The 14196-nt window shown below is 30.8% G+C and overlaps 3 protein-coding genes across 8 annotated transcripts; 1 reads left to right on the forward strand and 2 right to left on the reverse strand.

The window, feature by feature from the left end:
• Positions 1-42: 42 nt before the first annotated feature.
• Positions 43-8947, reverse strand: LOC126857204 (poly(U)-binding-splicing factor half pint). Of its 6 annotated transcripts, XM_050606394.1 has the most exons (13): positions 8786-8891; positions 8209-8263; positions 7685-7863; positions 6842-6905; positions 6262-6306; positions 5726-5791; positions 5303-5463; positions 3653-3711; positions 2493-2706; positions 1792-2278; positions 1483-1694; positions 1011-1404; positions 43-684 (listed from the first exon to the last, which is right to left on the reverse strand). In XM_050606394.1, the coding sequence occupies exons 7-13, from the start codon at positions 5357-5359 to the stop codon at positions 575-577; spliced, it is 1533 nt and encodes a 510-aa protein (XP_050462351.1). In that variant the 5' UTR covers positions 5360-5463; positions 5726-5791; positions 6262-6306; positions 6842-6905; positions 7685-7863; positions 8209-8263; positions 8786-8891; the 3' UTR covers positions 43-574. The 6 variants fall into 6 exon arrangements, with proteins under 6 accessions (XP_050462351.1, XP_050462352.1, XP_050462353.1 ...); XM_050606395.1 differs by lacking the exon at positions 6262-6306; XM_050606396.1 differs by lacking the exons at positions 6262-6306; positions 6842-6905.
• Positions 8948-9078: 131 nt separating this feature from the next.
• On the forward strand, positions 9079-11043 carry LOC126857214 (histone-lysine N-trimethyltransferase SMYD5). The gene is made up of 5 exons (XM_050606422.1): positions 9079-9319; positions 9502-9794; positions 9894-10209; positions 10280-10457; positions 10531-11043. Exons 1-5 carry the CDS (start codon positions 9275-9277, stop codon positions 10854-10856), a joined length of 1158 nt encoding a protein of 385 aa, XP_050462379.1. The 5' UTR covers positions 9079-9274; the 3' UTR covers positions 10857-11043.
• Positions 11044-11094: 51 nt separating this feature from the next.
• LOC126857216 (uncharacterized) lies at positions 11095-13301 on the reverse strand. Its single transcript, XM_050606426.1, has 5 exons — positions 12754-13301; positions 12625-12682; positions 12047-12509; positions 11714-11881; positions 11095-11639 (listed from the first exon to the last, which is right to left on the reverse strand). Exons 1-5 carry the CDS (start codon positions 12943-12945, stop codon positions 11501-11503), a joined length of 1020 nt encoding a protein of 339 aa, XP_050462383.1. The 5' UTR covers positions 12946-13301; the 3' UTR covers positions 11095-11500.
• Between the last annotated feature and the right edge of the window lie 895 nt (positions 13302-14196).

Genomic DNA, 14196 nt, shown 5'->3' on the forward strand with positions numbered 1-14196 from the left:
ATGTGGATCTTGTAAAGCTGGTATATATATGTATATACAATATTATATATATATATGTAAAACAATTTTTTAATATTCTATTATTTCTATACATGTAAACTAAGATATATCGCGCTTTCCTATATAATATTAATTTACGTTGAAATTATAACATTGATACTACATAATGGAGCTAATGTATGAAATATTTATCTGGAAAACCTATATCATTTGAAACTGCAGTTGACTGTGTGATTGCAATTATGGAAACAATAACTTAATCAATATGATTCATTTTACAAAAAAAAAACCGCAAATGTATGCAGATGCTCTAAATCGTTTGATCAATCTTTAAAATTATTTTCTCCTCAGAGTTACACTGTGCGATTCCTACATCTTGCAATTTAATCACTACGTATTTATTGTTAGAATAGTGATAACTTCTGGCTTTTACTATTCAACGCATAGCTAAGAGATGTCAATTACAAATAGTAGTTTAATAGTAAAATTCACACAGTGTTGATCATTAAATATGGAATTCCCTTTATACGGATGAAATTGATAGAAACTTAATATGAGATAATCAACAGACACATCAACCAGAAAAATCGCTATTGTCAAATAGGGCCTGGTCATATAGTTCTCCTTTAACCAATCTTCCACCGAAATATCGACCGTTTAATGAATCTCTTGCACGTTCCGCTTCTGGAAAAAAAATTATACAATAGATCATTAATATATACAATATTGTGATTCTATAATTTAAGGACAATATCGCTATAGTTATGTATTGTTGTGCATGTAACTTAATATATTAAAATACATGCGCAATATGTAACGATAGCGATATTGCAATGAATCGAATTGTAATTTTTAATTTAAATTGAATTTCTCCACGCACTAATTTAATTACCGCATCTGGGCTCCAATTGGCCTCTTTTCATTCAAAGTGATAGCGATATTGTCGTTAAAAGTTATAAAATCATCGTAGTCTAGATTTATCAATCCGAATATATGTAAATATATTTTACCGCTCATTTGGGAGAATTCGACGAATATCTTTACGATAACTTCCGCGTTTTCATCATCCTCGGATTGTCTTTCCTTATAAATAATAACGCGCTCGACTACACCGAATTTGGAGCATTCATCTTGAATCTCTTCCTGCAGGGTCTCGTCCACATCCTCTGGCGCCACCATATTTCTTAGGATGACTACACGGGATTCGACCTTACGCATAAGCTTTTGCATAACGAGATGACGCGCGCTCTGGCCTTTGATCGACATATTTTCCTGTTGCTGCAACGTTTGCGGTTCCGTTTCTTCTAATAGCTTCTTCTGTAATTCCTCTTGCTGTTTCTGATGAGCCGCTTGCTCCTGCGCTCGTCTCATAATGTCGGAACTCGCGGTTGTTGTAACCGGTATCTAACAGATAATTTTTTTGTAATTAAATATCGATAATTTATGAATATTAATCTGAATATACATCGGTAAAATATTTACGACTGGTGTGCCGACGATTGTAGGAGCGACAACAGCTGGAGGTGGTATAACGACTGGTTGACCAGGAATCGGTTGGATAATGGCGGGTGGTCGCGTTAAAGTCTGTGGTATGGCTATGCCAGGTGGAGGTATCACTGGCGCTACCGTTGCTACCGTTGGTGGTGCCATTATTGTCGCGGGTGCTATAGTAGGTCGTACTACGCCAGGAAGTGCTATAATATAGAAATAATGAAAAATATAATTCTCTTTTCTAAGTTAAAATTTTTTATATAATATGTATAAATCTAAAATCTATATAAATTTACATACCCTGATTTAGAATCGGTGGTGCTGCAGCTCCAAGTTTAGTGAGACCTAACGCTACTGCGTTACTGGCGACAGCATCCATCGCTTGAATCTTCGCTGTTGCAGCTGCTGCGGCTACTGCAGCCGCGGTCGGCATCATGCTGGTGCCGCTAGGCGGTCCCATGAGCGCGTTCGGTGGTGTTATGGCTCTGCCTACTCTTAGATATTGACCACCCAAGTCAAATAGATTCATGGAAGCAATAGCCTCTAACGCGGCCTGCATAGTCTCGTATTCGATGAATCCGTAACCCTTATGTCGATGCGGTGAACTGCCCTGCGCGAGTTTACAATACGTGATTGGCCCGAATGCCTCAAAAACTGACTTAATATCATCCTCGGTCAGATCTTGATGTATCGATGCGATATATATACGATTGTAATGTTTACTCTCCTCAGTGATCTCATCGATCACCGATTGCGCTTGTGGCATGTTGGACGGACGTCCTACAACCTAAGAAAATTACAGGTAATCTATAAGAGAATCTTGAGAAAATATAAGTAAAGATATATATAATGTGAATTAACAAGATTTTCGAACAAGCTATGCAGTTCGCTCGAAAATCGTAGATATTGGATAAAGGACTAAATAAAAATTTGCCGACCTCCGGCGGGATGATAGGATTGCTGGGGGACAGGAAATTCGTTATATAGGTACGTCCCGCTACCTTGATGTTGCGGCCACCGATCATGACACCGTTCATTTGTTCCAAAGCGAGTTGTGCGGCTTCGGGTATCTCGTATTCGACAAAGGCGAAGCCCTTGTGCTTCTGCGTAACGGGATCCCAAGACATGTTGATGGACTTGATCGGTCCAAATGGCAAGAAAGCTTGCCTGATCGTGTCTTCTTTCAATTCGAAACTGATGCTGCCCACGTAAACCCTGTTGCACAATTGTGTTTGTTATTAACATTAATGTTACTTTTTTATACAACTATATTTTTTATATTTTTACTAATAATGTAATTTATTCAAATCCGGATATTAATCAATCACGTCAGAATATAATGTATAATTTTAAAAAGCACGTTTGAAATAATAATGTTACACATGTATCTTGAATATTAAATTATTGAATATATAATATATAATATTGAATAGACTCTAATTTATCTAATTGTTATAACAATTCGTACACAACACTATAATATAATTGACTAATATTGATGGCATATATCATATATAAAAAGAAAAAACGAATTATACTATTTACAAAATTCAATATGTATATATATATTTTGCAAATGATTAAAATCGCATTTCGAATAAATAATCGCGAATATCTTTGAAACTATTGATATCAAAAATTTTAAAAGTTTTAAATAAAAACCATTTAATTGTTTAAATATATAATATATGCAAGAATTATACAAATAAAGGATATACATTACAATAATATAATAAAGTTGTGATTAACAAAAATTAATACTAATGTAAAAATAAATAATATACACATATATTAAGTAATATATATATGTATTATATAGATAACGATATATCTTTATTAGAATGCTTGATGATAATGTGAATTAAAAAAGAAAACAAATTTCTGTACTTTTTTCTGATTAAAGATCTTATCGAAATTATTAGAATTTAAAAAGGAAAAAAAAAAAGAAAAAAAAGAAAAAAAAAGAAAAAAAAGAAAGATATCTAAAAATTAATCTTTAACATAATATATTTTATTAATAAACTTAGTCGCTAAAAATATATATAAAAGATGAAATAAAGAGTGTGCCTTAAAAATAATAGAATTTCCGAGCATAATTCTCTTGTACTACGACAAGTGTTGCGCACAAAGTTTCGAGGGCTAAAACAAAGAACAAACAAACCTGCACATGAGGGCGAGAGCCTGCTGTCTTTGCACCTGATTCCGTTGACTAGCCATTTGCTGTAACACAAAGGACCAGAGGCCTTCTATTGATATCCCTCCCCCATTTACATACATCATGTCTCATTGATTTTAAATAAAACCCTCAAGCTCTTTTACCATTCCACAACTTCTTTGCTCGATTTCTTCAATTATCAACTCAAATTTTATTAAAATAAAAGTAAATAGTAATATTTTTAATGTGCTATAAAACATTATCTATATAATTTAGAGCATATTTTATGAAAGTGTACAAACTTCTGATGAACGTATGATAACAAAGATAATTTAAAATTGCAACATATAAATAAACCATGATATTTCATACAAACATATAAACTATAACAGTTTGAGAAAAGTGCTACATAAAGTAAATTGTCATTTAGAGAAGCAAGAGAGATTTCAAAATTATCTCTCTGTTGTCTACTAAATTTGTTAATAAATTTGAAGTTGTTTTTGTATCTCATTCTTATTCTTCAAAGCCGAAGATAGTCGAGCTCAGAAGTGCAAATAATTCGAAGATTCATGCATTCACAAAAAAACTTGTCCTTCGCGTTGTACAGCTCTGCTCCCGCCGACTATTATTACAAGTTATCTAACCTTTTGTTACAGTAGAGCAACTCAGGGAAACGTTTAGGAATGATCGACCGTAAGGCGGATTTATTGTTTCTTTCTTAATTTGGTTGACACTAACCTGCACATTAGCAATAAAACTTGCTGCCGCAGGACCAACTTATTCTTCTGTAGGAAGAGAAAATCAACCAATCAGAATTAAATTCCAATATTCATTTTTTTAAGTTTCTGACACGACTCGGCGGGATGAGCTATATATTAAATATCTCAGAATCGTGTACAAAATTTCTTTGTGTATTACAATTACATAAATTGGCAAAGAGCTGAACAGAGGAAACAAATAATAAATAAAATGTATAAACAATACTTTATATATGTTGAATTGAACTTAACACCAAATTGGCTAATAAACATATTTTATTGCAATGTATGAGTAATCAATATGAGAAATCAAGTTCATATATATATATATATATATATATATATATATATATATATATATATAATTAAGTGCTTTATTGCTAATTTAATGCTCTAATTCTAAAATCTACTTGCAATAATTAGCAGAAAATTAATATTAAAGATAGTAAAATATTGACTTGCATTATTTACTTTTTCTGATTAACAATTTGCTAAAAATATTTTTTCTGAAATGTCAAACTAAAAAAATCAACAAATAGATTTATGTAATATTTTAAAAAGCGAAAATCTAATAATTTTTAAACTTTAATTGTTTTCCAAGTTTTAATTTCAATAAGCAAATTTGGTGATTCAATTCAGACAAATATTTTGATATATATTGTGATATACTTCAACCATCCTTACATGTGCATGTATGCATCTCCATTGTGTATTCTTATATAATAAAAAACTATTTCAAACATTTATAATAGTTTGAAAATATAAATAATTATATATTAAATGTTATTGTTTATACAATTTCATCATCACAGAATATTATATTTCAAGAATGACACAACAGGATGAGTGTAATATATGAAATGTAAATACAGATACTGACTTGATATTTAAAAATTACCTGTTGCTGATGAGCCAATGTCTGCTTCATTAGGACCATCTTGATGCTTTGTTCCATTGCATATTTCTTTGCCCTATTTACTGTATCTTGTTGTTCGGATGAGATTTTTGGTAGACCAGCTCCTAATATTCCAGGCAGTGTCAGATACTTAGCGCCAGGTCCTATGAATGATGAAATGCAAAAGTTAGATTGATCTTGGAGAAAATTCCAAGTAACAAAAAATATTTATTTTTATCAGATCTTATCAGCAAAATGTCCACTAAAAATCTGTGTCAATGCTCAATATTACTTAAATTGGACTGACTTAGAATATATAATGTCACTTATATTATTTGATACATCATATGTAAGCCTCTTTAAAACAAAAGGAATTAATATAATAAAAAGAGTTAAATACATGTAAAATATATACATTATACATACCAGCAATGACCTGACCTATTTGATTGATATCATATATAGGGCCTGATAAGAACTCTGACGCATTTCCTACAAAGAAATCATATGTTAGACTGCTTTTCTCGTATTAAAGGAGATAAATGTAAAAATATTCCAACGTTTTATTTTAAGATATATAAAGATGTGCTACACCATCAAGTTGTTTCTTAATGATTCTTAATTGATGAATTAAGGATCGGTTTTTCGTTGGCAAATCTTTATCAGATGACTTACATTTAAGAAAGAAAATTTTATCTCTTCAGAATTTTATATAATCCAATTTGTGAAAATTTATAATAATCAATGTAAAATAACTTTGTAATTGTTAATATTTCAGAAATCGGAAGAATTTATTTTGATCAGTATTTTTGGGAGGAAACATATAAAATGTACATATTCAGGTAACAATTGACGACCTATTGACGACCTAGGCTAATGAGACTTTATTAGTCGCATTAGTGTATGCGAGCGCATTATTCTTATTCATATTGTGGAATATCTTTTTCCTAACACGAAAGTACCATGACGTCGTGCCAGAAGCTGCTATGATAAAACCGTCCTCCAAACTGTAAGTTTACAGAAATTAAAACGATCAAGGAATATATTATTAATATAATTCTATTAATAAATATGGCTGTGTGTATATCAATGTGTTTGTGTAAATATATTATAGAGGTATGTATATGCAAAATATATACACATGAAAACGACGTATTTGTGCAAACATCGAAACGGAGAAATAAATTTCTCGTTTGATGCATGCTATTGGAAGAAACAAAGCATAGATTCGACGATTAGAAATTTTATCAGAAGTGGTCCGACTTGTATAAGACAAAACGTATGGACCAAAACCGTTATCCGAGATATTAGATTTGATTAAATTTAATTATTTAGGAGAAATATTATATTAAATTTAAGCTTTAATTACTGTTTGTACAATCAGCCCCAAAAATTAGATTTACTTATAATTAGATTAGGTATCATAACCAATTTGGTCTGCTAGTCTCTGAAACAGAAATCAGAAACAGAAAACAGAAGTCGGTTTGACTTTTTAAAGTGAATTAAAGGATTCCTAAAGTTTTATTTTGATTTACAGCTAACCGTGTTCTGGGCTGAGCAATGACGGTTGTGCGCAAATTATCCGAGATTGAGGCGACGCACAAATCTGTAAGCACAAAGCAAAGGAGAATACTCTCAGTGCATTTTCTGCGCCATATTCTTAGTCTTTGCCTTCTCCAACCTAGCATTTCTCAACCTAACACGCCTTTTCATGTAGCAATGACGAGATCATAATCAAAATATAGACACGTAAAATTTTTTCCACGATTAATATTCAGGATGTGACTAGAAAAATTTCCGATAACGTTGAAGAAAATTATATCGCGTAATTCCAGGTCGCGATCATCATTTTTCACGTACATCATCTACTGTTATCATTCAGATATCGTTATATGCCTCAAAATGTTTCGTTTAACGATGGAAGAATAAAATTCGAAGACAAAAATGCGTGAAATCAACGAGCGTGGATATAATATATATTTGTCTGATTACAATGAGAGGAATTCAATTAGACAAATTTTTAAGCAACATCGATGGTTACATCGACGTTCAAATGCTAAAACTTATCGCGATTTATTACCTAATGTAAATGCAAATATGTGATATATGGCAAATAAATACCCTTCGCCATTGCCACTCCCGATTACGAGTCTCTAGATATTTGGAATTTTGCAGATAGAGAGATATTATTGTTTTGATTATAATAATTTTATATAATAGATATATATATATCAAAACATAATATGTCTCAAATATTTAAATTTTACTGGATTGTATTAATAATAAAATTATACATTCATTCACAAAATGAAATTAAAGTGATGCCTATTTGTGGAAGAGACTCATTATCAGGATCAGAGAAACTCTAAACCCTAGAATGCTGACCTATCTAAAGTATGCATCATATTTGGTGCTCGGCAATAGATGCAGTATCAGTGGGAGTTTGTTAAACTCTGATTTGTTCTTTCAACGAATGTAGCGTTCTCTTTCTTTGTTTGGCGCACGCTCATGATCACAGCTCAGTCGTAGGCCACGGATTCTGTACTGTCTCTCCGCTGTAACATCTCAGAACAGAAGGACAACCATAGATTAGTGTGATTTAAGCGCCATACAGTCATCATCTATTACCCTAGCCTACCAAAATTTATGCTCAAACTGCTTCTCAATAGACGCATTCTGCAGTTTTACAGAATCTGGCAGCATTTTAAGAGAAAACTAGCACCCAAGTGTCCTAAGTAAAGTAACTATATATTGTATTACATTTCCATGTCATGTTCTTTCTCTTAATATACACACGTTACATTCGCTGTTGTTGCTGTATTCATCGTGTTTCCCACTTAGCACAGAATTGTGTATAATATTTTAGTTATCACAGGCATAACGACTATTTGACTGCGTTAGCAATTTACCTTCTGCTTTCATCTTCTTCGCTGGTACCTCCATATTGTTTTGTGATGTTGGTGTCTACAGAAAAAAAAATAAGTACAATAGCAAGCGTAATAATATAAAATATAGAAATGTGAATAGAAGTGTTATCCAGAAATTGCTATTGTTGATTATGCAACACAAATAAAAAAAAAAAAATGGAAAAAACAGAAACACCTCCAATTAAATAATTGACATTAAAATTGTATATTATTATATATTAGAATCGCTCGCGTATATCATTTGGGACGCATACAAAAAACAGCAAGAGATCAATAACACATGGATTGATTTACCAATTTCGGAAATTCCGCAAAACGTTGTCGCTCGACCGTTTCATTTTTTTACGACATATGGTATATTTATTCCAACGCGATCGCTCTTTCAATGACGTAACAGATTAATACGATGCGCACAATAATTATGACTGCTAGAAACTGCACGTTGGAAAATATAGCTCTACGACCGCCATTATTAAATACGCTATCAAGGGTTAACCGTGATCGCGAGAATGAAGAGAGTCAATATTTATCGTGACTCGACGCGAGATATTTTACTCACCATGGCCATCGTTCCGTTCATCGTTCTTCCGTGAACCGTCGAAGCGGATGACGTATTCTGGAATTTTGTAGAAATTCTCGACGACCCACGAAATACAAACACACGACACACAGATCACTCACAGCCGATACACTTCTTTGCGGAAGCCGTGCTACCGGAACAGCGCCGCTTCCTCATTGAAGATCTAAAGGCTAAAGAGGATTGCGATATTTTCGATTAACGCAATTATATACAGTGATGATAAATAAAAAAAAAATTATTTATACATGTGAGAAAAATATATACGCATACATATGCGAGAAAATGTGAGAAATTTTGTTCGTTTTTTTCTCCTCGATTAGAAAGTTGATTTGACTCCGGTGGTACATTCGTGACAGCCTTTACGAGGCGATCATTGACATGTGTGTTCATGTGGGTTAGGTTTTAAATTTCGGTGATTTTTTTTTATTAAAGTTTTCTCGATCGCCGATGTGTAATTGATTAACAATTATGGAAAATAACGAGTTTTTCATCAAAATAGTGAACAATGAAAAGGTAAATTGTGTCTTAAATTATTTATCGTAATCATCCCTACGATTGAAGTTGTTTTTTACGGTCTCTAATCAAAAAAGTTTTCTCTCATTCCGCCATTTATTAATCGTAATTGATATATATTTGTATATTTAATATAATTAATTATAATATGGGTTATTAATTTCTATATTTTTATATTATAGGGTAAAGGACTGTTCTCGAATCGTGCATTCAAGGAGGGAGATATTATACTTACAGAGAAACCAATAGTCTGTTGTCAATTTTCATGGAACTCCGACTATGGATATTTAGCATGTGATCATTGTCTGAGACCCTTAGAAAGTGCTCAGGAAAATGCTCAGAGATTAACGGGAAATCCAAACTTACTTCTACCATATAGCGAATGTTGCGAGACGAACAAAAATTTAATGACCGAATGTCCTGCTTGTGGAGTAAAGTATTGTAGTACAGAATGTCAGACTGAAGCATTTCAAAGGTGAACATATTAGATTGTAATTTATAATTTTATTAAATTATGAATTAGATTATAATTTTTATTATAGCTCTCATTATGCATATATTGTGTTGTTTTCAGATATCACAGCATATTATGCTTGCAATCAAGAATGAAGGATGAAAGCCATTCTCTTACACAATTGAATGAAACATGGAAACAAATGCATTATCCACCAGAAACTGCAACAATCATGTTGCTGGCTAGAATGGTTGCCTTAGTTAATCAAGCAAACAACAAGCAGGAAGTTTTATCAATCTTTTCACAGTTTTGTCATCGTACTACAAACGACACACATGAAATTGCACACAATTTGTTAGGAGAGAAATTTGTAGGTCAGATTGACGTCCTTCGACAAATGATGCAGACAGCCCTTAATACCGAATACACTTCACATGTATGTAAAAAAAATATATATTATTTTTACATGTGCAATAATATTAATTAACATTGTATGATTTTTTCAGTGGTTTACCCCAGATGGCTTTAGAAGTTTATTAGCTTTAGTAGGAACAAATGGCCAAGGTATTGGTACCAGTGCATTTAGCCGCTGGGTGAAGAATGTTTCTGCATTAGATATGCCTAAGGATGAAAGAATTTACATTGACAAACTGATAGATAGAATCTATGATGACATGGAGGAAGGTAAGTTGTAATATTTTATTCAACATGTCCTACATTCTGATAGATAATTGCAAAACTTGACTTTCTTTTGCAGTGGTAGGTTCGTTTTTAAATAATGAAGGATCTGGTCTTTATATTCTACAATCATCAGTCAATCATAGCTGTGCACCAAATGCAATTGCTGAGTTTCCTCATTCGAATAGTACTTTAGTATTAAAAGCAATACGCGATATACAAGTCGGTGAGGAAATTTGTACAAGTTATCTTGATGAATGTGAACTCGAAAGAAGTAGATATTCCAGACAAAAGGCATTAAGTTCCTTGTATTTGTTTGTTTGTCACTGTGACAAATGCCAAGCACAAATTAATGATCCTAATATAACATCTGATGAAGAAGTGGACGATGATGTATCTAGTTGAACAGATGCAGAGAGAGGGAATAATGATATAATTATATTAATAATATACAATGTTAGATATATATTGAATATATCTAATATATCTAACCTACTACAAAAAAAAATATTCACATAATTATATAACAATAATATATTGTTAAGATTACTTGGATATCATGTATAACACACCAAGTGAGCATTATTAAATCAATAAATAGCATATATAAGATAAACATGCTACTCAATAAACTTAAATAAAGTTTAAAAAACATACTTTATTAATGTCACAGAGATTTCAATGATATTTCTATATTGCAATATTATATAACAAAAGATTTAATAGCATTTTTTATTCTTTTACCTTTACCTACTTAAATTCAAAGAGTTAATTTTAATCGTTCAATTTCCTTTTACAGTTATATTATTACAACAAATTATTCTATTCACATTTATATTCTGCATATATGTTAAAAAATATAATTTATGTACAATTATATAACTGTTTCCACGCAATTTTACACAATTATATTAAATTTAATGTATAAATACTGTAATTTTGTTTTGTTAAAAATTAATATTCTTTTATAGTGATATGTAAAAGCACTGCATATACACACATAGCATTAAAATATTTCATCTCGATGCTTTGTTTATCTGCAATTATGTTCAGCCAGGCAAAAGTGTTAATTCGTTTTTTCCAAACATCATGAGATTAGACACATATTCAGGTAATGGTAATGGAACTGCACGTTTTTCTATTAAACTAGTCAAGAATCTAGCTATATTGTGACTACGAAACTCCCAGCTAAAAAAAAAAAAAAATTATAGATGGAACTCTATAAATTTTAATCTTAAATGTGTATAGAAAAATATTCTTACTTGACACATATATTATCATTAGGTAATATCGAAGCTACAGCTTCGTGTTTTATAGATTCCTCTGGTCCGTTTACAACGAGTAATTCTAAAGTTGGAGGATCCTTGGAAAAACATTTTTCTGCATAACTTTTCCGTTGTTTATTCTGTGTATAATCTATACCATTATTACTGCAATAAGATGTACATGTTATTTAGAAAACAGTGTGCTCAAGTACAAAATATCTTGTGTCTATATACACTATATATAAAATATATATACATCATATATAATATTGCATAAAAGTATAATTATGAAAACAAAAAAAAAAGAAATATATTTTTGATAATTATTACCTGATAATAGGATCAGACGGTTCATAAACTGATGGTTGATGAATATCTTCAGCATGTAAAGTGCCTTGTTGCTTGTTCCATAATAATCTTATTAATGATCTAAGATCTTTACCCATGAGTTTAATCCTTTTGCTATTATTATAACCCAGAGCAGTAGTCATCAATTTTATAAAATCATGTGAAATATTCTTTTTTGAACAGAAAAAATATTTATGTCCCATAAATAAAGCGAAAAAGATAGGCATGGTATGATGTATTTGTCTTCTTTTTCTCTTTTCCTTAATATTTACAAATGTGATGTTGTCATATATTACAGCTTTTACATCTATATTTAAACCGTTTGATTCAAATGCTTCTTTTATACTTTCTTGAATCTGCCGTCTTTCCAGATAATTTAATGCTACACCTACACCCTTTAATTCGTAACCATACCATATCTTTCTCTTGTCATGTCTACTTATATCTAAAAAAATCATACATTATTTCACATATAATAATATATCATGAATCAATTAACAATTAGCATAAATTAAATATCAGCCTTATAAACAATTTAATATTCAAAAGTGTCATTTTACCTGTTACTTCTAGTGTTATTAATCTATCATACAAGACTGTCCCTCCTAAATCTGCATCCTACAAGTCACATTTAAGAATAATATTACAACAGTGTAAATTTAATATAAAAATAATGTGAAAATACTTACGTCAAGAATTTTTTCGATAACGCTTACGGCATTATTAACAGTAAATGTTTTATGATTCTTAATTAATTTAGACTTGACATGATTCCAAGATATTTCCGGAAAAATGGGTATCACACTGCTTTCTAATTCTTCAAATTTGAATCTTTTTATCACGTTAATTAACCGATGTTTGATCAATCTTGATGCTGTCATATTCAAATAAAACTGTTATCAACTCCGTTACCAGAAACCATAACCTTCAAAGTGTTTTTTAATCTTTAATTACTCGTTTTACGATGTACATTTACCCATAGTCACTGTTATAAATAATATCCATATAGAATTATTGTCAATATTATAAAATTATATGAGAAGTCTAAGCATTTTTTAAGTCAACAAATTGAAATTTTTTTATTTAAGATAAACATCACATTCATTACAAATTGTACGCGCCAAATGTGACTCGAAATATATAGATAGATAACTAAAGATGCCCGCGTTTGACGTTGCAAAATATTGTCTGGCCAATCAGAATAGAGAAGTCTCTGCCTTTTTCTTCTTGATTGGTGAAGACAGAACATTTTTTTGCAGCGCAAACTTAACCATAATGTACAAATATCTAGACAAGACTATGAAGAACAAAAAGAGCTAAAATTTCTTTGTTCTGATTGGTCAAATTACTCTCTTGAATGATGAATTGAAGGAACCAATCGGGAACGCTTGAACCGAAGCGGTCGTCGAGTAAAATTTTTCTCGGAGAAAACCTTTCGGAACGTAATCTAAAAGTATAAGAAAGTGCAGAATATATAAAAATCGGAAGCGTCCCGCGCGCGAATGATTATATATTTTTAAAGATCCTCAAAAGGATCTTTACACGATTTTTAAAAGTCTCATCTAACTTTTAATTTATTTTTTTTTAGCTAATCTGAGGCCTGAGGCCGCACTAGAACTGCAGTTATAATCAAGTTAATAAGCAAGTGCAAGAATATAGGTATAAAAATAAGAAATATAGTGCAATCAAGTGCAATAGCCAACAGTGAACAATAATATGGCTTGATGTTTTAATAATGGTGAATAATTATTAAATTATATTATAGAAGAAGAGAATATAATTGTTCCCATTCAATATTTATTATAAAATATGTACAAAATTTTTATGATTATTTGCAAACCAAACTTTATAGAGAGTTAAAACTACATTTTTTAATAGATTCTAATTTCAGATAGAGAATTATTTACTTTAATAAAGATAAGAAAGAATTTTAATTTAAGGCTTAGTTACAAAAAGATATATATATATATATATATATATATATATATATATATATATATATTATACATATTTTGTATTAAGATAGAAGAAATTGTAAAAACTTTATTCAATATTATTAAATGGTAATAAGTAAAAATAAATATTTATAATAATATTTTGTAAATATTTCTCAATATTTTTATAAATATTTT

This window comes from Cataglyphis hispanica, chromosome 21, assembly GCF_021464435.1.
Source record: "Cataglyphis hispanica isolate Lineage 1 chromosome 21, ULB_Chis1_1.0, whole genome shotgun sequence".
In the NCBI taxonomy this organism is placed as follows: Eukaryota; Metazoa; Arthropoda; class Insecta; order Hymenoptera; family Formicidae; genus Cataglyphis; species Cataglyphis hispanica.

Excerpts from the sequence above, each read along its gene's own strand:
- LOC126857204 (XM_050606392.1), bottom strand. The coding sequence starts at position 8,806 with ATGAACGGAACGATGGCCATG. Across the intron at positions 5,792-8,208 it reads GAAGAAGATGAAAGCAGAAG|GAAATGCGTCAGAGTTCTTA; the intron begins GTAAATTGCTAA and ends ATTTCTTTGTAG. Across the intron at positions 2,279-2,492 it reads TCGGTGGCCGCAACATCAAG|GTTGTAGGACGTCCGTCCAA; the intron begins GTAGCGGGACGT and ends TAATTTTCTTAG.
- LOC126857214 (XM_050606422.1), top strand. The coding sequence starts at position 9,275 with ATGGAAAATAACGAGTTTTTCATCAAAATAGTGAACAATGAAAAG. Across the intron at positions 9,320-9,501 it reads AAATAGTGAACAATGAAAAG|GGTAAAGGACTGTTCTCGAA; the intron begins GTAAATTGTGTC and ends TTTATATTATAG. Across the intron at positions 9,795-9,893 it reads CAGACTGAAGCATTTCAAAG|ATATCACAGCATATTATGCT; the intron begins GTGAACATATTA and ends TGTTGTTTTCAG.
- LOC126857216 (XM_050606426.1), bottom strand. The coding sequence starts at position 12,945 with ATGACAGCATCAAGATTGATCAAACATCGGTTAATTAACGTGATAAAA. Across the intron at positions 11,882-12,046 it reads CCGTCTGATCCTATTATCAG|TAATAATGGTATAGATTATA; the intron begins GTAATAATTATC and ends ATCTTATTGCAG. Across the intron at positions 11,640-11,713 it reads AATGATAATATATGTGTCAA|CTGGGAGTTTCGTAGTCACA; the intron begins GTAAGAATATTT and ends TTTTTTTTTTAG.